The 24,451-nt window shown below is 46.2% G+C and overlaps 1 protein-coding gene across 1 annotated transcript in view; it reads right to left on the reverse strand.

The window, feature by feature from the left end:
* Positions 1-2,304: 2,304 nt before the first annotated feature.
* SPSB4 (splA/ryanodine receptor domain and SOCS box containing 4) overlaps positions 2,305-24,451 on the reverse strand; it is an 84,137-nt gene continuing 61,990 nt past the window's right edge. The window contains exon 3 of the mRNA XM_032264831.1: positions 2,305-3,765. Coding sequence (XP_032120722.1) covers positions 3,638-3,765 — 128 coding nt within the window. The 3' untranslated portion in view covers positions 2,305-3,637. The remainder of the gene's footprint in view (positions 3,766-24,451) is intronic.

The following is a 24,451-nucleotide window of genomic DNA, read 5'->3' on the forward strand; positions in this document are numbered from 1 at the left end:
CTAGTGCAGATGACAGAGGAGGGAAGCCAGGGAAGGAGGGTGGCTTTACTCAGAAGGTGGGAAGGTCAGATGGGGTAGAGTGAGCTGGGGCGCTTATGGGGATCATCAGATCTGTGGGGGATGGTGCCACCGTACGCACCATTCATAGACAATTACAAAGTGACTAGCAGGGCTGTCTTGGCAAGTGCCCCGCCTGGAAATGGGTCATGGAGAGGCCAAACTTTAGAGAATGTGCCAAGCATAGGGAGGTGGCTGGGCCCGGTTATGATGGACGCTGGCACTGGGGGTTGGTCATGAGCTCCCAGGATGTCTGCTGGGAGAGGCCCTTGGTCGTGTGTGTGTGTTTGTGTGTGTGCAGATGCATGCCTGCAGGGAGCATAACTGCACAGCAAGGCTGGCGGTATGTGGGGCTCACATACACAGGGACGCTGAGCTGGAGCTTGGGCAGGACTGGCAGCATAGTGGCTCCCTTTCCTCACCTCAACTCACTGGGGCTCGGGAGTTTCCTCTTTGAGAAGACTGGGAGAGCCAGAAGTCCCCCTCGACCTGGAGCTCCATGCCCTTTCAGGTGTTCGGCTCCCTCTCACTTCTTCAGTACTCAGCATCTTCCCAGAGGGCCCCCCCATCACACTCCATTATTGTGTCCCTTCTGCTCCCTGGCTCTAGCCCACCCCCTGCTCATCTCCACCCTCTGACATAATCTGTTTCTTTGCTTGTGTGTCTGTCTCTCCCTTAGAATGTGAGCTCTGATAGGGCAGGGCCAGATTTCCTTATTCATGTTCTCATCATAGTGCTGAGTGCATGAAAAGTGCCTCATAAGTACTTGGGAAAAGGTGAGGGAATGAAAGGGTAAGAGATCCGGGAGGCCTCAAGGCCAGGTTCTTGGCTCTGGGAGGATCCTCCCCTCTGCTCCTCCTTGCAGTTTCCCGTGATCCTCTCAGCTGCAGGGCAGTTCCATCCCGCCCCCCCATCTTCGCTGAACCCATGTGTCTGGTCTGAGCTGTGTGGGAAGGAGCAGGCAGAGGCTCTGCCCATCAAAGGTCCATAGCTCCCTGGGCAGATGAGATCACAGGCAGAGGAACTCAAGTCCCAGTGCTCAGGAGAGGGTCCTGAGCCCCAGGTGTGGCATCCTCAGGCTGTGACACGAAGAGCTGAATTCTCAGAGCAGGCTGAGATGGGGGAAGTGGTTAAGGAGGCCTTCCTGGAGGAGGGCCACTTTAAGCCAGATCCTGGAGAGGGTAACAATGGGGAAGACATTGTTGGGGTGAGGGAAACCACATAAGTGAGGCTTGGAAGCCAAGATAAGACAGATGCATCCAAGCTGGAAAGCTGGTGCTGAGATGCGGACTCCATGAGCTGGGAGAGGAGGAGTCCCCAGTCACCGGCTACCTGGCTCAGCCGGAGCAGTGTGCACCGGAGGAAGCGACTTTCCCAAAGTCACAGCATGGAAGCGATGAAGCTAGGACTCAAACCCGGGCTTTCGACACACAAAGCCTCCGTGCCTCCGCAGGAAGCGGCCTCTGGCAAACGAAATGACTGACAGCTGCCTGAGGCAGAGCCCAGCCCTGAGGTCAGAGCAGGGAACATTACCCCTGGGTAATGTTCTGGTTCTTTTGGTGATCCTTGGGAAGGTTGTCTGCCCTTAACATAACAAGAGGGAAGCCTTCCCTTTATACTCTATTCTCATCCGCCCCACTTCAAGAGCTCCTTCTCACTTTATTATGCTGTACTACGTATCTCTGGGGATGAGACACACCAGCCTGGGATCTGGGTACCTGGAAGCTGCCATCGTGCATGCTGTTGGCTGGTCTGCTAAGTGAATGCTATGCCAGTCCTTACCCAGACCCTATCCGGACTCCAACTCCCGAACTGCCACCAGCCCTGAGCCTGGCCTTACTTCACACTCACTCCTCAGCAATTTGCACTGCTCCTTGGTGACAACATGCATTTGCCAGAGTCACATCCAGCCCCACCTCCAGTCCATTTGGAAACTGGTGTTGCATAGGGTTTGTGCTGCCTGGCCCTACGTGCCTTTGCAGAGCTGCCCCTTGACTCTGGCACCAGGAGGCTGAGTTGTTTTTTCACCATTAAGGTCAGCTTTGCAAGCAGGACCCAGGCACATTCTCTCTTCCAGGGCGGGCCTTTGCAAAATAGCTGGAGTTCAGGCACAAGCAGGGGCCACAAGTCAGACAAGAAGAGTCTAAAGAGGGATTCGCACACCTGGCTTCTATGGGTCTGAGGACAGACCGGCCAGGTTGACGGAAGAAGCTTTCTGGGTCCCTCCCCAAACATTTAATACGCAGCTGAAGGACTGAATGACAAACTTTATTAGAAACGCTCCTCATTCATCAGTCAAATTCACATTAAAGTGGGGTTAGGGGGGTGGGAAGGGAGAGGCAGTGCTGTCTGGGGCTCTGATATCCCACTGCTGTGATGATTTCCAGTTAAAAAATGAGTGTGGGTGGAGAGTGTCTGAAACACATATGAGGTGGCGGCAGCAGCAGTGGTGGCGGCGGCATTCCTGCGAGAGGACCAGGCTCGGAGCAGGTGCAGAATGCGTCCCCCACATCCACCCTTCCAGTTACAAGGCTGCCCCCACAGACCTCAAGCTGATAAATAAACAGCACATCACACACACATTTGAAGCAGGAAACAAACTTGTAGAATTCTCCTAAAGTGAAAAAATAATTTGCTCAAATAAAGCTTTGTGACAGCCATGCTGCACCCTGAATGGACGTTGCCCAGAGACCCTGGACACTGCAGGAAGGCCCCCCAACCCAGGACACATCAGACGTGGGTGTCATAATGCCCCCAGTTCCCCCGTTAGCACCTGTGGACTAAACACTGTCCTCTCCACATTCCTCCTTTAAAATACAAATGCTACTTAAAATAATGGTAAGGATACACTCTTCCCTGGGGTGAACCAGTCAGACTCATCTCCCCCGAAGACAGGTGTCTGGGCATCCAGAGAACGGTGAGCCAGTGGCTGGGAAGGGGGGCACGTGGAAAGGGGCGAGTAAACAATGTTCATTCAAAGAGGTAAGCCGGAAGGTGTCTCCACACTGCGCTGTCCACTTGACTGTTTGGGCCTCCTGAAAATAGTCTCTTAAAGTGGCCCAAAGTCCTAAACCAGCATGACAATCCTGCTGCCCTGGCAAGGGGTGTGGGCCAGGGGGGGCATGGCGTCAGGCTGCTTTCATCATTCATTATTCAGAGGCAATTTTCTCCCTGCACAGGCTAATTTCTCCCTGGCCCTGTCTGCAACAAGGCACACAATAGAAAGTCTCCTGCCCAAATGTTTTATTCATTCTCTTGAATAAGGAAACTGGCTCTCTGATCAATACGGTGGCTGCTGTGTCCTGGTTGGCGGCAGGATTTCCAGCAGGTGCAGGTTCCAGGCTCTCTGCGGCTCCGAAGGAGGTGTCTGACTTGGGAGGGCTGCCTTGAGGGCAGTAAATCTTGTTGGTAACAGACCTTTACTTTCCAAAGTTGGTACTATGTCCTGGCTTTGAAAGAACTCAGTGTCCTGGGGAGCCGGGGGAAGGGCAGATCCTTTCCCCTATGTGCCATGAGACTGTGAATATGACAGGCGGGCTGGGCCCTGCGGTGTGTGTCTGCGCTGCCCCTCAGGCCTGGCTCACTGGTACTGCAGATAGTTTTTGAGAGACTGAGGCAGGGGCAGGGAGCTGATGTCCCGCAGGCGCTGGCGGCCCAGAGCTGAGCGGACGGATCTCCGGCACAGGTCCATTAGCGGCAGGGGCTCGGCTGCAACGAGAGGGAAGCAGTTAGAGTGTGGCCCGCGCCGTCCTGTCCCCTTCTCCCCCGTCCCCGCTGCACACTGCCAGCCTGCCCGATCCTCGGAGCTGACCTTCAGGGCCCATGGCTTCTCCTCTGAGAAGGTATCTCTGGTTACAGAAGCTGAAGGCCTAGAGCAGTGTTCATCAGACTGTGGAATGCAACCAGTGAGACGAAAGAGTCACGAAATCAATGCAACGGGTAGTGGCCAGCAATGTATTTCTTTTTTAAGAGAAAGAGAAAATGAGAGCAATACCCATAGCAAGGATGAATATTATTTCATGAAGTCCTTGTCTCTGATGTAGGTGTTTAGCGTGTTTTAACGTGAAAAGTACTTCTCACTGCAGGTCGCGATGGAACATGTTTAAAAGCTGCTGGACCTGCAGGGGGTTTCCTCTTACAAACCGGTTAGATGCTGAGAGCCTGTCGGAAATGCCTGTGAACCCTCAAACTTCCCCCATAGCCTTCTTTGATGGTCCAAAGAGGGTTGCATTGTCTTCCAGCATCGAGTTCTGGAAAAATTTGTAAGTTAAAATCCATAAATAATGGAAACTTCGGACCCAGGGTCAGTTAAAGCGAGTTTAACTAGGTTTATTGAAGACACCGTTATTAAGCTCTTATTCTTGTCCAGACCCTCTGATTAGCCTTGGGGATACAGGGATAACTAGAGGCAGCTCTGGAAAGGGGTGAAGGGGCTCATGGTCTGGGATTTTAAATAGGTCAATCATTTTAATAGAGTGCAATATATGCAATAATTCCTAAATACACAAAAGGTACAGAAACTGGAGATTTCTTATATGGAAGAGCTGTTTGAAAGCTTCAAAGAGAGGACACCTGAGGGAGGTTTTGAAGCGTGAATAGGAGTGTTAAAGGCACATGAGGGTGGGGAGGGTATCCTAGGCAGAGAGAACAGGCAAAGGCAAAAGAGGAATCAAACAGGATAGGCTGGAGGTTTGAGGGGAGAGGAACAGTGCTGATCAGTTGGCATCAGCTGGAAGGAAGATGATGACGGTGGTCACATGCCATCTTGTATGGCTTGTACAGGTCTGCTTTCCCCAATCCTACAGGAATACGCTAGAGGCCTGAACCTGCATCTTTTTTTTTTTTTTTTTTTTTTTTTTGAGACACAGGTTTGCTCTTGTTGCCCAAGCTGGAGTGCAATGGTGTGATCTTGGCTCACCGCAACCTCCGCCTCCTGGGTTCTGCTGCCTCAACCTCCGGACTAGCTGGGATTACAGGCCTGTGCCACCATGCCTGGCGAATTTTTTGTATTTTTAATAGAAACGGGGCTTCTCCATATTCGTCAGGCTGGTCTCGAACTGTGGACCTCAGGTGATGCACCCGCCTCGGCCTCCTAAAGTGCTGGGATTACAGGCGTGAGCCACTGTGCCTGGCCGGAACCTGCATCTTAATACTTTTTTTGGTAATAGAATAAATGATATTTAATAAACATCCTGTAATGTACTCAGATACAATAAAACCATTGGGTGGTGAATACTAACACAAGAGCTGTGACAGGAATAATACCACAGAGGAAGGCCCTCTGCAGATCCGCCCGAGGCCTGCAGCTTTCCAACATTTTTTATCACGACCTGCAGTGAGAAGTACTTCTTACATGGGATTGTAGTCCAGAGTCAAGAATACGTTCTGTAGGAATTTTTATTTACCTGAGCTGCAGAGTTAATAAAGGGAGCCATTAAAATTAAGGTGGGACTCAGGGGCATGTTCTTTGAAGCTGTGCACGGAATACATCCAGCTCTTCTTCACTTGAGGTAAGATCCCAAGACTTGCCTGTTCTCTCTGCCTAGGATACCCTCCCCACCCTCATGTGCCTTTAACACTCCTGTTCACGCTTCAAAACCCCCATCAGGTGTCCTCTCTTTGAAGCTTTCAGACAGCTCTTCCATATAAGAAATTTCCAGTTTCTGTACCTTTTGTGTATTTAGGAATTATTGCATATATTACACTTGAAAGGGAGCATTAGTGGCTTCAAACACTCACCTCTGTATCCTCTTTTTTAAATTTTTTAAAAAAAGATTTATTATTTTTTATTTTTATTGTATAATTTTACTTGTACAAAATCTCCAGAATAGTCAAACATGGAGACCGTATACTGATCCTCATACAAAATGAGGCTGGACAGGGAAAGCCCAGCCATGCCCTTTTTTCCAGGCACAGAAGGCTGATCACTCACCTCCAGTTGCCCTATCACCGTGCCTAGGCCAGCATTTGACAACCCTCCCTTAGCGTGTCCCCATCTCCTCCAGCAACACCCTCGCACCCAGCTCTCACACTCCTTGTCCCCCATCTTGCTTCAGGAAAACGGAGCTGCTAAAGTTTCAAAATCACTGGCAAACCTTAAGAGATTTTCTTATCACTTTAATGCCCTAAGCACATAATAGGAATCCAGCATCCAAAATGCTTAGCCTTGTCAGCAAACCCAACTCCCTGTGTGTTCCCTGCCCAATCAGGAACAGGATGCCTTTTATCTTCATCTCTCTGCAGTCACTGAAATCAATCTAGAGCCTAAATTTCAAAGGAAGAAAGAAAAGGGGTTCAGAATACGTTGCTAGCTCTAAATGTGAAATACAAATCATCTCCCCTCACTTCTGAGGGGAGAGTAAACTCACAATCCCAAAGTGCACAGAGAAAGTCCTTGGGTTGCTGCCCCCACTGTGGAACGTTAAGAGCTCAGAGAATGCCCAGCGTTGGCTGTGCCCATTCCCTCGGCTCTTCTTTCTCACCTCCCCTGGCTTTGAGGCTTTCCTTAGAACTACCAAATATCAAAGCTTGGAAATAACCACCTAGATAGGAAGGGAAGCACAGAATTTTCCAGTATGGGAGCTATTCTTAGAACTATGTTTTTGACTAAAGATAAAACTGAAAAAGAACTATTGTTCACAAAGTTGTATACCTAAGTTGCCAATAAACATATGTAAAAGTGCTCAACTTCATGAATCATCAGGAAAGTAGAAATTCATACCATAATATGCCTCTACTACATGCCAACAACAAAGACTAAAGTGATGATTTCCTCTTTCCTGTGATGCCTGGGACTGAAGTCTGAAGTGATGAAGACCTCTCATAGGATCTGCTTAGAAGTTGTCAAATATTTAGCCAAAATTCATACCCAGAGTTAACTGTATGGCCTGTCCTCCAATCCAGGTTTGCTGAAACAGCTGTGGTGACTCAAAGATAGTCTATGAAGACTCAACTGACAAACAAATAAATGTCCTGACACTGTTAGGAGCTATTAATTTTGTCTTTTCTAAAAATAGACATTTCCTCTACTTTTTATTATCTACTTATATTTAATTTATATATTAACATAAAAATGAGGGCTCATATGTTGGTCTATTTCTAAATTTTTATTCTGTCTGTAACCCTCAGGCATAATTAAAATAACCTAATGGAAAGAAGTGTCAGGCCACTGCAAATTCTGTGAGACAGGCAAAAAAGCTCGTGCTCTCTTGAAAGCGCCACCTCCTGGCTGGAGGCCAACCAACTCAGGACATTATAGCAATTCACAATAGAACAACCTTGCTCCAAGGAAGGAGAAAACAGGCGCTAATTCCACTGCCAGCCAAATCCTGGCTAACCAGTGGTCCCAAGTCTGTCCAGCTTCACTGCTAGCATTACCAGCACTCAAGAATGCCAGCACACTAAACATCTATAACCAAAGGCTCTCACAGAGTCTACTTTACTCTCCTGCTACCTCCACCAGAGTGGGTACTGGTATCCATGGCTGGGAGACCTGAAGACAGATCACATCACAGGACTCCTTGAAAACATTTCCCAGCACCAGCCCAGAGTCTGGTAGCCCCCCTGCATGGTTAGACCCAGAAGGGCAAAAGCAATCATTGCAGTCCAGCTCTCAGGTAGCCCTGTCCCTAGGGAAGCAGGAGAGCACTACATAAAGGTGGATAAAAATCCACCAACCAAGTGTCTGCTATCTTCAAGAGACTCACCTAGCACACAAGGACTCACATAAACTTAAGGTAAAGAGGGGAAAGAGATATTCCATGCAAATGGAAACCAGAAGCAAGCAGGAGTAGCTATTCTTATATGAGACAAAGCAGGCTTTAAAGCAATAACAGTTTAAAAAGGCAGAGAGGGGGCCAGGTGCAGTGGCTTATGCCTGTAATCCCAGCATTTTGGGAGGCTTTGGCAGATGGATCACCTGAGGTTGGGAGTTTGAGACCAGCCTGATCAATATGGAGAAACCCTGTCTCTAATAAAAATACAAAATTAGCCGGGCATAGTGGTGCATGCCTGTAATCCCAGCTAGTCGAGAGGCTGAGGCAGGAGAATCACTTGAACCCAGGAAGTGGAGGTTGTGGTGAGCCAAGATTGCGCCACTGCACTCCAGCCTGGGAAACAAGAGTGAAACTCTGTTAAAAAAAAAAAAAAAGACAAAGTGGAACATTATATCATGATAAAAAGATCAGTCCAAGAGGAAAATATCACAATCTTAAATATACATGCACCTAAAACAAGAGCTCCCAAATTTATAAAACAATTATGACTAGACATAAGAAACGAGATAGAAAGCAACATAACAATAGTGGAGGACTTCAATACTCCACTGACAGCACTAGACAGTTCACCAAGACAGAGTCAACAAAGAAAAAACGGACTTCAACTACACCCTAGAAAAAAAGGAATTGACAAATATTTACAGAACATTCTACCCAACAACTGCCGAATATACAGTCTTTTCTTAAGCACATGGAATATTCTCCAAGATAGACTATATGATAGGCCACAAAACAAGTCTCAATAAATTTAAGAATATCAGAATTATATCAAGTATCCTCTCAGACCACAGTAGAATAAAATTGGAAATTAACTCCAGAAGGAACCCTCAAACCTATAAAACTACATGGAAATTAAATAATCTGCTCCTGAATGATCTTGGGGTCAACAATGAAATCAAGATGGAAATTTAAAAATTCTTTGAATTGAATGATAATAGTGACACAACTTATAAAAACCTCTGGGATACAGCCAAAGCAGTGCTAAGAGGAAAGTTCATAGCATTAAATGCCTACATCAAAAAGCTGAAAGAGCATGAATAGACAATCTAAGGTCACACCTCAAGGAACTAGATAAACAAGAACAAAATAAACTCAAACTCAGAAGAAAAAATAAACAACAAAGATCAGAGCAGAACTAAATGACATTGAAACAAAAAATACAAAAGATAAATAAAACAAAAAGCTGGTTCTTTGAAAAGATAAACAAAATCGATAGGCCATTGAGAATAAACAAAAAAAGACAAGAGAAGATCCAAACAAGTTCAATTAGAAACAAAACAGGAGATATTATAACGGATATCACAGAAATACAAAAGGTCATTCAAGGGGATTATGAATACTTTTAAATGCACAAATAGGTATATTACATGCACAAACAGAAATATTTCAAGAAATTTATCTATCTCCTCTAGAGGTTGAAATATACAACGTTCCTAGATTAAATCAGGAAAAAATAGAGACTCTGAACAGACCAGTAACAAAGTAGTGAGGTTGAAATGGTAATAAAAAAATTGCCACCAAAAAAAAAAAAAAGTCAAGGGCCTTATGGATTCACAGCTAAGTTCTATCAGGTATTCAGAGAAGAACTGGTACCAATCTTTCTGAAACTATTCCAAAAGATAGTGAAAGAGGAAATCCTCTTTAAATCATTCTATGAAGCCAGTATCATCCTAATATCAAAACCAGTAAAGGACATAACAAAAGAAAAAAAATACAGACCAATATCCCAGACGAACATACACACAAAAATCTACAACAAAATACTAGCTAACCCAATCCAATAGGATATCAAAAAAATAATACACCATGATCAAGTGGGTTTCACACCAGGCATGCAGGGATGGTTTAACATATACAAGTCAATAAACGTGATACATCACATAAACAGAATTAAAAACAAAAATCATATGAGCATCTCAATAGATGCAGAAAAAACTGTGACAAAATGCAGCATCCTTTATAATTAAAACTCTCAGAAAAATCGGCAGAGAAGGGACATACTTTAAGGTAGTAAAAGCCAGCTGACATTATACTGAATGGAGAAAAGTTGAAAGCATTTCCTCTGAGAACTAAAACAAGACAAGGATGCCCACTTTCACCACTGCTATTCAACAGTGTACTGGAAGTCCTAGCCAGAACAGCCAGACAAGAGAAAGAAATAAAGGGCATCCAAATCTGTAAAGAGAAGGTCAAACTGTTGCTATTCACTGGTGATATGACTGCATACCTAGAAAACCCTAAAGACTCATCCAAAAAGCTCCTCGATCTGATAAGTAAATTCATTTAAGTTTCAAGATACAAAATCAATGTACACAAATCAGTAGCGCTGCTATACATCAACAGTGACCAAGCTGAGAATCAAATCAAGAACTCAACCATTTTTACAACAGCTGCGGGAAAAAAAAAAAAAAAAAAGAATGAAGTTGGATGCTTATCTCTTATCTTATACAAAAATCAACTCAAGATGTATCAAAAACTTAAATCTAAGATCTGAAACCATAAAAATTCTAGAATATAGCATAGGAAAACTCTTCCTAAACATTGGCTTAGGCAAAAAGTTCATAACTAAGAACCTAAAAGTAAATGCAATAAAAACAAAGATAAATAGATGGGACTTAATTAAACTAAAAAGCTTCTATAGAGCAAATGAAATCGTCGGAGGTTAAACACAGAGTGGGAGAAAGTATTCATGAACTATGCATCTGACAAAGGACTAATAACCAGAATCTACAAGGAACTCAAGCAAATCAGCAAGAAAACAAAAACAAAAACAATCCATCAAAAAGTAGATGAAGGATATGACTAGAAAATTCTCAAAAGAAGATATACAAATGGCCAGCAAACATACGAAAAAATGCTCAACATCACTAATTATCAAGGAAATGCAAATTAAAATCACAATGAAATACTCCTGCAAGAATGGCCATAATTTAAAAAATAACAGATGTCAAAAAATAACAGATGTTAGTGTGGATGTGGTGAAAAGGGAACACTTTTACACTGCTGGTGGGAATGTAAACCAGTACAACCGTTATGGAATACAGTGTGGAGATTCCTTAAAGAACTAAAAGTAGAGCTACTGTTTGATCTAGCAATCTCACTACTAGGTATCTACTCAGAGGAAAATCATTATATGAACAAGACACTTGCACGTGCATGTTCATAGCAGCACAATTCACATTTGTAAAAATATGGAAACAGCCTAAATGCCCATCAACGAATGTGTGGATAAAGAAAATTATATATATATATATATATATATATATATATATATATATAATCACATTTTGTTATATACACACGCCTTGGAATACTACTCAGCCATGAAAAGGAACAAAATGATGGCATTCAAAGCAACCTGGATGAAGTTGGAGACCATTATTCTAAGTGAAGTAACCCAGGAATGGAAAATCAAACACCCATGTTCTCCTTTATAAATGGGAGCTAAGGTATGAGGAAGCAAAGTCATAAGAATGATCTAATGGACTTTGGGGACTTGAAGGGAAGGATGGGAGGGGGCTGAGGGATAAAAGACTCCAGATTGAGTAGTGCATCAAAATTTCAGAAATCACCACTAAAGACTTTTTCCATGCAACCAAAAACCATCTGTTCACCCAAAACTATTGAAATTAAGAAAGAAAAAAAAATGACTAAAATGCAAAAGATAGTATTAAGTGCTGACGAGGATGTAGAGCAACCGGAATGCTCACAATGCTTTTAGTGGGAATGTGAACTGCACAACCACTTTGGAAAACTAGGCACATCAACTAAAACTGCTGAATCTCCTGGGTAAACATCTAACAGTAAAGCATATACACATTCACCAAAATGTACATTCACAAACGCTCATAGGAGCATTACTTGTAACAGCACCAAATTGGAAGCAACAATCTTACTGTCCATAAATAGTGGAATGTAAAAATAAATCGTGTAATTTCATATAGAACACTAATCAGCCACAAGAATGAGGGAACCACGATTACATGTAAAAGCGTGGAGGAATCTTTCAACATAATTTCGAGTGAAAAAAAAGTACATTTTTTGTGATTCCTTCTGAACAGAAGCAAAAGCAAGGTGATGAAGTTAGGGCAGAGGTGACCTTAAGGGAGTAGTGATGGGGCTGAGGAGGCATGAGGGATTCCTGGGCAGGGGTCGGGGGATGCTGGTATTTTCTGCTGCTTAAATTGAGTTCTGGTTCTACTAGTGTGTTGTTTGTAAACATCAAGCAGCACCCTTAAGATTTGTATGCTGTATACTTATATTTTATACTTCAAAAACAAGTTTACATTAAAAAAAAAATAAATCGTGGACAGAAGTACTTGGTGAGACGCAACACAAGCGAAGCATCTGCCTTGCCTGCCCTAGTGGGAAAAAGTAGAGGGAAGGAGCTGGCTTGGAATCCTAGCTTCTGCTCCCACCACCCATTTAACAGAGGAGAAAAATGTGGCATTACATTTTTATCATCTGTAAAATGGGAATAGCAACACCTCCACCTACGGGCTGTTGTGATGATGGTATGACAAAACAGGCCCCTTGCCTTAAAGGGTTCTCTCTAAAGTGTGTCTTATCTCAGGCCATCAGCCCAAGAAGTACCTTTAAAAATAGTCATAATTTACTTATTGTGGCTCTAAAAATGCCTCCGTACATCATCCTAATTGACAACAATGCTCTGCTCTTGATGAAGATTTGCTGGAGCCAGGGCTGGATGTCTGCTTCTGTGCTAAAAACATCACAAGGCAATCATTTCAAAAGTTCTCCAGTGACCTGAATATTCCTTAATTTTCCATTACTAACCTCCTGTTCAACTCTAGGTGAGCCATAGGACTTCTCAGAAACTCTGTTTAGCTATCAATAACATGGGGGAAGTTTGAATATCCATTTATGATGGTCTGTGTGATGAAAATGGGTGGAGATCTTGGCACAGAGACTGGTGGCTTAAGCTGCTCCCCTAGACCCTCTGAAGTCTTCTCTGCCTGCAGTGGGAAGATGCCAAGACGCGAGTCACTACCCTACCCCAACCCTGTATTTATATTTTGAAAAAAAGATCAATATCTTAGGGTCAAGATGTTAAATTCTCTTGTAATTTTAGACAATGGTCAGCAGATGGGGGAGGGTTTGAGTGACGGCCCTGAAAGCTGAACCCAAACAGAACTGGGCACTGTTTGTTTTCAGGGAGTGAAACGAGGAGGAGCCACACACATGTGCAAGCACACACACACTCTGTGGCAGACGTGGTGCTCATCAGTCAACCACAGACTGTGGTTTTGGGGTCTGAAGCCTCAGATTTGCTTTCATGCCTCTGAGCCTCCCCTCATGCTGCTCCTTTTGTCTAGAAGACCATTCCTTGTACTTCCTGCCAGGAGCATGTCTCATCTTTCAGGACTCAAATCAAGTGTCACCTCTTCCCCAGTGACTTGGCTCCTCTGTCCTCAGGGTCTGCACCTGTTAGGTATAAGTCCACTTACTTAATCATGCAAATTGTCAAGTGTATCATTATCTATAGTGATGCTACTTGTAAAATATGGCATCCCTGTACTGACTTGGCCCTGTCACAGCTAACAGAGACCTCAGCTCCCATCTAGGAAGCATTTGGAATTTGGAGAGTTTTCTGTTGACAAGCTTCACTGTTTCCCCAGCAAAAAGGGTTGTGACTACAGCTGGGACTCAAGCAGCATCTTCAGATGAACTCTGCGCCAACAAGCGTCATCGGCACAGATGGTCCCCACAGCCCAGGTGGGGCCCTCATTTTTCCCTGGAATAGGGAGCGATCAAGTTACTTCTTGTGCACAGAGGAGTGTTGCACAGGAAAATAGTCCTAAATAATGCATGGCCTTCCCTAGCAACGCTGCAAAGCAAGGACATGAGAAACCTCCAAAGGGGACAACCAGAACAGGGAGTGCTTGAAAAATTCCATTCGAATAATGCAGCTGAACTGTGTGGGGCTGTTCAAAAGATGGAGGCAGTGTGCTCTGGGGGGGAACCTGGGCCCACACACTGCACGCCTCCCACCCATCATCTCTCTGAAATGCTGGAAGATTCGCTCATGTGCACATGCGTGCGCACGTGGGACAGGATAAAAGGATAAGTGTGCTGGAAAACAAGAAAGGCCAACAGCAACCAGACATTATGGTAAATACCAGGAAGACAGGAAGCAGGTGCGACAGAATAGAGGAGATATCAAGCAGCGAGACCAGTAGCCCTGAACACCAGGGATGAGCAAGGCTCTCATCAAAAGAGTCCCAGAGAAACCTCAAGCTCCAAGGAGCAAACATAGGGTAATCCTTAAAGAAGTGTCATCCCAGCATCTGGGTCAGTTGTGTTCCTGTCTCTGCCCCAGCTGCAGAGCCCGATCCAGCTCTGTTCGAGCAGGGCAGCCTTTGGGAGAGACTCCCGGCGATGTCAAGGTCCAGTAGAGAAGCTGAATAGAGCATGGGCAAAACCTCCACAGCAGAGGTGGGCAGGATTTGTGGAAAAGACACCTCCACTTAGATGACAAACTCAAGGGTCTGGCCTTCCCATCAGCTCCTGACTCAGTACTGACAGGAGAGTGTGTCTGGCAAAATATTTTTCAACCAAAGACTCTTCATCCTCCCAGGCTAAGGGGAGCTACACTGTTGCAGAGCAAACAGCAGCTACCTTTTTGGATGTGTGCAGTGGCTCTGGAAGAAGAGCTTTTGTGCACCTAGTCTGAAAGTTACTCAAGGAGGCACTCCAGAAAAATGAAAAAGCCCTAGAAACAGGATGGCACCACGTCCGGAAAAAGAGGAGAGGGAATGTAACACTGAAGCGAAGGAAGTAGAATGGAACAATGTGAACCATACGGGAAGGGGGATTTCTCACAACCAGAAGGTGGCGGGGAGGTTTGTATGTGGCAGGGGAGCCAGGAGGGGACCTGCCCTGCCTCCATGACTGAGTGAGCATGCAGCCCCCAGAGAAGGCGGAAGGGCAGCGGGTACTGGGACAGAGTGCTTGGTCCAGTTAAGGCAGTGCGGGGAGTTCTCAGAGAAGCAGCTGGGGTTGAGTTTTCTGTGTGTGGAGTGGCAGTTCCAGAGGACACAGTGGAAGACTTGAGTGGTGGGGAAACTGAGGGCTGGAGTCAGAGGTAAGAGAGCACAGAGTGTCATGGGGTGATGGCTCTTTAGCAAAGTCAGCTGCTAGAACGAGGTTCCACAAGGTATTGAGAGCCAATAGAACTTCACATATTTCCATTCCCCCTTCCCTTGTGGGTCACACCACTCAGTTCAGTCCTCTCCTCACTCCTTGATGCTGTCATCCACTGACCGCTGACCCCAGGTTTGTCAGGGCTTTGGTCTGGCCTCCCACAGCCCCTCTCCACCCACACCTGCTACTCCTGATGACTCCTCCACAGGGATCGCTTTCTCATCACTAGGGACTAGGAAATGAGCTGGGAACAAAGAATATCTGGAATTCAGTGCAGTTCTCAGTTCTTAGATCTCAGTTCTACCGCAGGGCCTAAGAGAGGAGCTGTCCTCCTTTCCCTGACCTGCCATGCAGCTGAGCAGCTGAGCAGCCGGTAGCCCTGGGTGCCTGGCCGGCCTCGGCCACCAGCTGGCAGACTGGCCTCGCCTTCCTTCTCTGGCCTCAGTGTCTCCATCAGAGTGGCAAATGGCTTGGCATGGTGGCGGAGGCTCCTCGCCACTGGGTGACATTTGGCAGAACAGCAGTGGAAGGGCCCTGACTGTACCAAATCAAATTAGATTTGATAGAAAAAAATGCACATGAAAAAGTGAATGGCAAGGCAAGTGATGCCTGTGAGATAAATGTCAGAGGAGCCTGGCAGACCTGTGGATGTGGCTTCTGAGCTCCAGACAGAGGCCAGGCAGGATTCCTCGGGGAGGTGGGGCTGAACCAGGTCCAAAGGCAGGGCTGGCCCTGAGCTGCTATTGTTATCACAGGCGGGACTGGCTGAACTGAGCCCTCACTCAGCTTTACAGGTGAGGCTCATTTTAGCCATGGGCTCACACTAGCATTGTCAAAGGAACAAGGGGTCTGGAGACCTGGACCCCTCTCTGGGGGCCTTCCTTTCACAGGCCTCTACCTTTCTGGCCAAGAGCTCAGCAGGGCTCAGCTGCCTGTCCACTGCTGGCTCGCTGCTGCACCCCAGCCCTGCTGAGCCACATGGGTGTTCACTATTGACCCTCTCCCAGCTGTGAGGAAGAATGACTGGCTCCAGGCAGGCGCTGGAGACTCAGGTCCTCCTGGGGGTTTGTGTCCTGGGCCCCTGTTGGGTCTTCTCAGCCTCGAAGCATACACATCTTGGAGAAACCTCTGTGTGTTTGGGTTGGGTGGGGAGTGAAGAGGTGGAAGAAGGTCCCATCCCTTGCCCAGCCTTTGAGAGCCCGGGCTGGGGCCTGGGGGGCTGTCCTGGAGGCGAATCCTAGCTCAGCCTTCACCCTAGTGCAAGGCCCAAGCCATACTCTTTCAGTAGCCGCTTACCATCTAAAGCAGAGGCAGATCCATCACTAATGCAGGATCTCAGGCCCCACCCTGACCTACTGCATCAGAAGCAACATTTGAACATGATCTGAGTGATTCTGATATAATACCTTATGCTTACAAGGTCCCTCAGGCAGACAGAATTAATAACAAACCGTATCAGTTCTTGGTCTGGTAGAGGATGCTGCTAACTCAGCTGAAAATTTTCCCAGAAAATCTGACTGTGTTTAACTTGGAGCCTGTCCCGGAGAGCGGCACAATGGACATGCTGGCCTTGGATGGGACAGCCCTTGTCACAGGGAGAGAGTCGGAGGTGGGGGTGCCTCTGGGCTGGCATGCACCCTGCTCCACAGATCTTACCAATCTCTGCAGTGCTCCTTGTCACTGCAGCACTGGAACAACCTGGCCGCCCCTACAGGAACTGAACGAAACATGGGAGACCGGGCGGGGGAAGCAGAAGGATGCTTGCAGAGAGTCGGTGCTAATTTCATCCAGGGCAGGGTGGAGTCCTCAGGAGTAGGTCCCGGATTCCCTGTGGCATCCCCTTCTAAAAAGGAATGAGGAGTGTGGGGACAGCAGGACTCGTCTGCCGGATATCAGATTACTTAATGCTGTAGCAATGACACGGTGTGGTACTGGCATAGGAGTAAGCAATTTAGGAAGTTGCAGAACAACCAAAATGAAACCAGGCATTGTTGAGGCTCACATCTACGTACAAAAAGTCTATAAGGAAAAGAGCAAAGGAATAGTAAACATAAAATTCTAAGCATGGTTGCCTTGCAGCAAGGGTACAGATTGGCAGAGACGACACGAGGGGCACAGAGGGGCTTGATTATCAGGGCTCCAGGTGTGGTGGATTCATAGGTGTGCATTAAACACTGAAGGGATAAATACGTGAATATAAATATAATAGGGGACATTAGAGTTAGAGAGGGCTGTGCATGGGACCAAAGATGACAGTGTATTACAGCTAAGGATTACGTCTAATCCAATTCTGTGTATCAGAAGTTCAGTTAAAAACAGAGAGAGAGAGAACAAAAGTGAATGAGTACGTTATGAGGCAGCCCTGAACAAACTCACAGGACTTGGCCAGAAAATGAATTATAGTTAAATTCTAGCTAAGGAGTCATCATGGAGTCACTCTTGCCTGCTTAGAACTTAGTGCGGCTGGGCGAAGGCAGAGCTGGAAGAAAGAAGCAGCCAAGGCCTGGACTTAGAAGATCTAGAGTCAAGTTCTGGCTTTACAGGGTTGGCTGCTTCCTCTGTAGAATGGGAACATCACCTGCCTCATGGGGAAGCGCTGGGAGGATTAGAAGAGGGACAGAGTCAAGGTGCCCAGCATAGGCCCTGTCCTTTGTGGGCAATCAGTCAATGACAGCTATTAATATTTCAGAGAAGTTAGTGCTCTTTGGGACAAGGTAAAAAAAAAATAGGCAGCTGGTGTGGGGAGCTGAGGACTGGACACCTAGGTAGGATGCCTCTATATCAGTAACCACAGAGAATTCCAAACGGAGGCCTGCTCAGGACACAGCATCTGATGCATCTGTGAGCCAGGGCTCAGATCCGGGGCTCAGAGCCAGCTCCAGGTGACCTGCGGCTCCCACCACATCCATCAGCCTGTCCACTCCTCAGGATCCTCCTTCCAGTCTTCTCATCAGAAGCAGGGGCCTTGGGAAACTCATGAGCGTTGACATATGTTCAAAGCCCATCTGAGTGCCCTTACTGGACTCTTCAGCTGACTTTCTGGCAATGATAATAGTAACATTATAGTTGTAACAGGGACTTAACACAGCACTTCCTCTGTCATGAGAAGTTCTAAGCTTTCTTTGTCCTACTGTATTTAATCCTCACAATGACCCAATGAGGTAGTTACTATTATGAATGCCCAGCTACAGGCTGGCGGAAACTGAGGCAGCTGAGAGGACAGGCACTAGCTCAAGGCCACAGTTAAGTGGTGAGAATGGAATTGGAATTGGGACAACATGGTGTGGGGTGCACTCTGTTGCCAACTCCCCTGAAGAAGTGGGATGACGGTCACTGCAAAAGAGACTTCTCTGCCGGCCCCACCGTTCTGTTCCTGAGTCCCGGAGGCCCCACGGCCCTGACGCTCAGCCCGGCTCCATGTGCTGGTGCTAGCTAGTTTTCCAAGATCAGCTACAGTGAGGGACCCTGCCTAGTGGGGGGCAGCAACTAACGGGTTTAATCCACCTAATTCCAACTGGGATTTGGCCTGAAGAATTTGGAAAGGGAAAGGAAGCTGACACAGACTCCACAAGGATAATCAATGATAATCATCTCCAGCCCCAGCCACCAGAACCACCACCACCAAGCTCCCTTCCTGAAGCAGGCTGGGGCTATGCTTCACAACCCCTGAGACTACCTGGCACAGTTGACTCCTGTTTTCTAGCAAATAGCTATGCTTGAGCAAACTTCCTCTACTCAGAAACGCCATCCCTTAGCCTCTTGCTAAATAGCGTAAGCCCCAGGGGCTTAATATGAAGGCCTTCTAATGGATTTATTGTGTTTATTTGACCTTTCCAAGTGTGAGCTCAGAAACAGGCCCAGAGGAGGATGGTGGAAGCTTGTTTTTCTTAAGTTAAGCAAAACTGATGAGTAAACTGAATTCTTGGATATAGTTCCCCCAGTTTTCTCACCCGAGCTTCCCTCCTCCTTTAGTCAAATGATCCAATTAGACCCAAGAGGAACCCAGTATTTATGAGATACTCCAGAAAAGGAAAATTGTGTCTAAGAAGTGGTAAATGATGAAGTCTGAAATAAATGTTTTCAGTTTATAAACAGCCATGACACAAAATAATAGTTGGCAAATTTTTAAACAGCTACTTCCAATTCTAGTTTCAAGGCAAATGATTTTCTGTTTTAGATAAACTTTTAAAAAGTTAATCAGTGCATTAATGAAAACTATCTCAAGTACCACAAATATGTTTACAATTTAGAGCAGAGGCTGCAAACTCCAGCGTCCATGGTGCCAGGCAGGTAACCTAAGTGAATAGCGGGGAGCAGGTGTAAACTATGGACAATAGGCATTTCTTGCTCTTTCCAGAAAACTCCAAAATTCAGGCTTTCATTTAATTTAGTATGGCCAAACAAAACATTTCTAGGCCCACATCCAGCCCTGAGCTGATAGCGTCCTTTCTATTGTAGAGTAAAGCTAATCCACAACCTTACCAGATGTCAGTACCTGCCAACCCTATATGGGGACAGCTCATCCCTCAATAAACTGCCAGAGATCCGATTCAACCACAGAGCCCCAAACACAGTTGGATCTGGGAACCTGACCATTGTTCGTCCATACCTCAACCAACTCTAGCTCTGATGTCCATAATTATGTAAAAAACTGGAACTGCATTTAAACCCCATTTGGTGTCTCAGTGTCCAGACTGGGAAGTTCACTTTGTGCCGATGCCGGCCGAGCACTTGACCTACACTAACTCACTCAGTCCTCCTCAGCCCTATGAGGAGGACACAGGCACAGAGAGGTCACGTGATTTCCAGGGTCATGCAGGCAGCATCGGCTGGGCGGCTGGGCTCACAAGACTCTTGGTGCCTCACCAGACACTGCCCAATGCCTAGAACATTCACATATTTGATGTACAGTGCCTACGATATCTACTTTTTCCATAAATCAGGCGCTTCCTTTCTTATTGTACCGTAGACAAGGGGTAGCAGACATTAGAGGTTTATGGACAAAAACGTATCGGTAGAGAAAAAGACAGAGAAAATGAACTTTTTTTGAATTGGGAAAAGGCAGAAAAATACCTTAGTTCAGGCAGTGGCAAAAGCAGTTTCTCAAAAGACCACAGACCGAGATGCCCTTGACCGTGGATAACAATGATAATCACTTAAGACCAGCAGCAGCTGCCCTCTGCTGAGCCCTGCCAATGCGCCCAGCCTGGCCACGGTGGTTTAGTTGCATCCTGTTGCTGGGCCGGCACAGTGGGTCCAGACTTGGCCTCGTCATTGTCCCATGTTACTTCACAGTGAGGAAAACTAAGTGCTGAGATTAAGCTTCTACCACAATATTGGAGCGCCGGTGAGTGGAGGACAGGCATGCTGTGCATGCACCGTGTCTCGTCAATTACCCACAGGAGTTAGTTCCAAATCTCTTAAGGATCTGTCATGTTCCAGATCAGGTGCAGGGGAGCTGGGAATGAGTCCGATGTCCCCAGCTAGAGGAGTGCACAGTTTCCTGGGGTCATGGGGAATGAAGGGTGCTCCCCCAGGGCCATGCTCAGGGCAATTGACTGAGTTCACCCTGGGATTTTCCAAATGAACACAACTGCCCTATTGACTGAATTCTTGTGACTTCTTGCATCCAATATATTTATAATTTTTAAATTGAGGTGAAATTTACATAAAATAAAATTGATCTTTTTTTTTTTTGAGACAGTCTCACTGTCACTCAGGCTGGAGTGCAGTGGTGATCATAACTCACTGTAACCTCAAATTCCTGGGCTCAAGGAATCCTTCCACCTGGGCCTCCTGAGTAGCCAGGATCACAGGCATGCGCCACCATGCCTGGCTAATATTTTGTAGAGTCGGGGTTTCCCCATGTTGACCAGGCTGGTCTCGAACTCCTGGAATCAAGTGATCTGCCCACCTTGGCCTCCCAAAGTGCTGGGATTACAGTCATGAGTCACCATGCTCAGCCAAAGTTATGTATTTTAAAGTATACAATTCAGTGGCATTTAATACATTCACAGTGCTATGCAACAATCACTTCTGTCGAGTTCCAAACCATTTTTATTACTTCCAAAGGAAGCCCTGCATCCATTAAGCAATCATGTCATCCTCCATCTCCCAGCCCCTGGAAACCACTAATCTATCCTCTGTCTCTATGAATTTAACTACTGTGGATATTCCATACCCAGAATATGAATATGGAATATTATATGATTATATGGACTCATATGAGAGCTTTTGTATCTGGTTTCTTTCACTTAGCACAATGTTTTCAAAGTTCATCCATGTTGTAGCATGTATCTGAACTTCATTCCTTTTTATGGCTAAATAATATTCCATTATATCAATATGCTACATTTTGTTTGCCCATTTATCTACTGGTGGACATTTTGGGCTGTTTGCATTTTTGGCTACTGCGAATTGTGCTGCTGTGGGTATTCATGCATACATATTTGTTTGAATACCTGTTTTCACTCCTCTTGAATATATGCCCAAGAATAGAATTGCTGGGTCATATAGCGATTCTCTGTTTAACTTTTTGAGGGACTGCCAAACTCTTTTCCACAGCATCTGCATTGTTTTACATTCTCAACAGGAATTCCTCCAAATCTTCCCCATTTATTTTCTGTTCCGCTTGTTTGCTTTTTAATTATAACCATCCTAGTGGGTATGAAGTGGCATCTCACTTGTTTGGATCCTTGCACTGAATTTAAAGCACTGCTTCCTAACCTTTTGCTCAGCACAAGATACAAAGAAGATGGGGGAACAGCTGGGGTAACCTGGAGGGGCTCTGTCCAGGCATCTGTCCAAGACATGGTCAAACGATTCACTTGCCCATTGTCCTAGCTACCTAAAGGGGCCTTGGAGGCCCCTGTCAGAACCCCTTTCTTAGTCCACTTGCTGAGAGGCCCTGGAAAGTCTTCTTGAGGTCGGAAGAGGTCCGTCCGTAGACTCTACTGCCCTATGCCTTGCCTGGCCACTCTGAGGACTGAGAGGAGCAGGGTCTGGCACCCAATAACCCAGCCAGGGTCATGATGGGACGGCCCAGTCAGCAGGCAGAGGGCAAATCCATGAATTTAGTTGAACAAGATTCCTTCTTTCTTTTGGTAGAAGGCTCAGCTACTGGCTCTACCACAGTCACTGTGAGAAAATATTAGTAACAGCCAGCATCGCTAGTGTGTTCACTGCACCGGGCACTGTTCTAAGAACTTTTCGAAATTAGCTTATTTAATCCTCAGAACAACCCTTGACATCTTCATTTACAGGTGAGGAAAGTGAATCACAGGGAGGTGGCCACCGCCCTAAAGGCATCCTGGAGCCGGTGAGTGGTCAGTCAGGATCCCACCACGGTCCCAGCCCAGGTTCTGCCTGCAGCGCACGGTGCCTCCCTGGGCTGCAGCTCTCCAGCTGGGAGGAGAAGGACGGGTTTTCTCCAAACAGCGAATCCCTTTGCCAGATGAAATTTACGCAGAACTCCGGTCTATTTAGCAGAGAGAAGGGAAGCTGTTCAGAGAGGAGGGTGAGGTCTCAGGTTCCAGTCGTCAGGCAGGGCTCTGAGGTCTTCTGAGGAACAAGGTTTTGGGTTCCACGATTCTGAGAAATGAATATGACAAAACCCTAGATTCTGGCCCGATGGAAAGGGCACGTCACATTTAATAAGTGTGAAAACAATACCTTATACTTACAAAGCACTTTGTCTGTTTCCAAGGACCCAAACACTCCAGTTGCTCTCAGAGTGAATCATTCTGAAACACCCTAGAAGATTAATGGGGCCCTAAAGAACCTCCATTTCCTAGGACAGAATACTTAGGAAACCAAGAGACCCGCTGATGTGGGTTCTGTGCAAACTAGAGCGTTCCCACTCTTCCTTGCTGTGGTTTCAGCTCGTGTGGCAGTCTCTTGCAGCCCAGGAACCGAAACTAACCACCAAGCATGGGGCACTCACTATGTGCTGGGCCCTGTGCTCGGAATTTTTGACATATAATTTCCCTTAATCCTTGTGATGACCCTATGAGGGAGGTACTACAGGACCATCATCCTTCATCCAAATAAAAAAAAAAAAAAAGAAAGTAAGTTCCAGAGTTTAGTAATTAAGTTGCATATGCCATGTATTGTATAATATATTGTATAAAATCTCCAGCAGACTGCAATCAAACACTTTAATATTTCTACAGTGAAACCTGTGAATATTCACACCAAGTGAAATAAGGAATGACTATTGTAAGGCCGGTTGCCTCGCTGGGAGCTCGGACACGTCCATCCCTCTCCATGCCTGAAAATTAAGTCACCAGCATCTGCACTTAGCATCTAGCTTTGCCACACCCACCTCTGCACTAGACACTAAACCCTGCACTAGGCACCTAGCCAGCCGTTGGAAAACCCTGCCAAAATTTAAAAGAAGCCCCACCAAAACCTGCCCAATAGCGCATTGCCCCGTCTAGCCCACTCACCGGAAATCCCGCCTACCTACCTCTAGCAGCCTGCCACATCCATGTCCTGTTTCTCCACAGCCAATCAGAGCGCCTTCCCTCCCTATATAACCCCACGCCTGAGAGACGTCAGGCACGACTTCTCTGGCCCCCTTTCCCTGGACTATAGAACCTTGCCCAGGAGCCAAATAAATTGGCGTCTAATTGTTCTCATGCAGGCCTGTTTCCTCATTTTAAACTCGGCAATAAACCTTACAGAGAATAAACCTTACAGCTATAAATGGTCTCACCCCAGTTCGAGTTGTCTGGCTGCCAAATAAGTTTGCGCCAAACTAATGAATAAAGTTTTGATTTTCAGAACATAGTCCTGCACTAGTGTCTTCCTTTAACAAATCAACAAGGCTCTGAGAAGTTAAATGACTTACTCGCTAGGATAACATAGCTGGTGAAGACTTGAGGCAGAGTTCAAGCCAGAAGGATGTATGACGTTACAGCCCAAGGCTATAACCACTTTGTTATATGCACAGTTTGCTGGGGTAAACAGCTGACAGTTCAAATCCCTGCTCTGTCACTTCAGAGCCGTGGGATATGGGCAAATCGCTTCACCTCTGGGACTCTCAGCTTCTGTGGAGGTCATTGTGGTTGTTCTCAAATATTCTGGCTCTTGCCCTCTGAGCACATGATCAGCTTACCCTTCCCTACTTGCTTGAAGTTACGTATGGCCATAAGACTTACTTTGGCTAAGGAAATGGCAACAGAAGTGATGTGTGTCACTTTTTTTTTTTTTTTTTTTTTTTTGAGACGGAGTTTCACTCATGTTACCCAGGCTGGAGTGCAATGGCGCAATCTCAGCTCACCACAACCTCCGCCTCCTGGGTTCAGGCAATTCTCCTGCCTCAGCCTCCTGAGTAGCTGGGATTACAGGCACGCACCACCATGCCCAGCTAATTTTTTGTATTTTTAGTAGAGACGGGGTTTCACCATGTTGACCAGGATGGTCTCGATCTCTTGACCTCGTGATCCACCCACCTC

Source organism: Sapajus apella, unplaced genomic scaffold, assembly GCF_009761245.1.
Source record: "Sapajus apella isolate SASKATOON/1434 unplaced genomic scaffold, GSC_monkey_1.0 scaffold4, whole genome shotgun sequence".
Classification (NCBI taxonomy): Eukaryota; Metazoa; Chordata; class Mammalia; order Primates; family Cebidae; genus Sapajus; species Sapajus apella.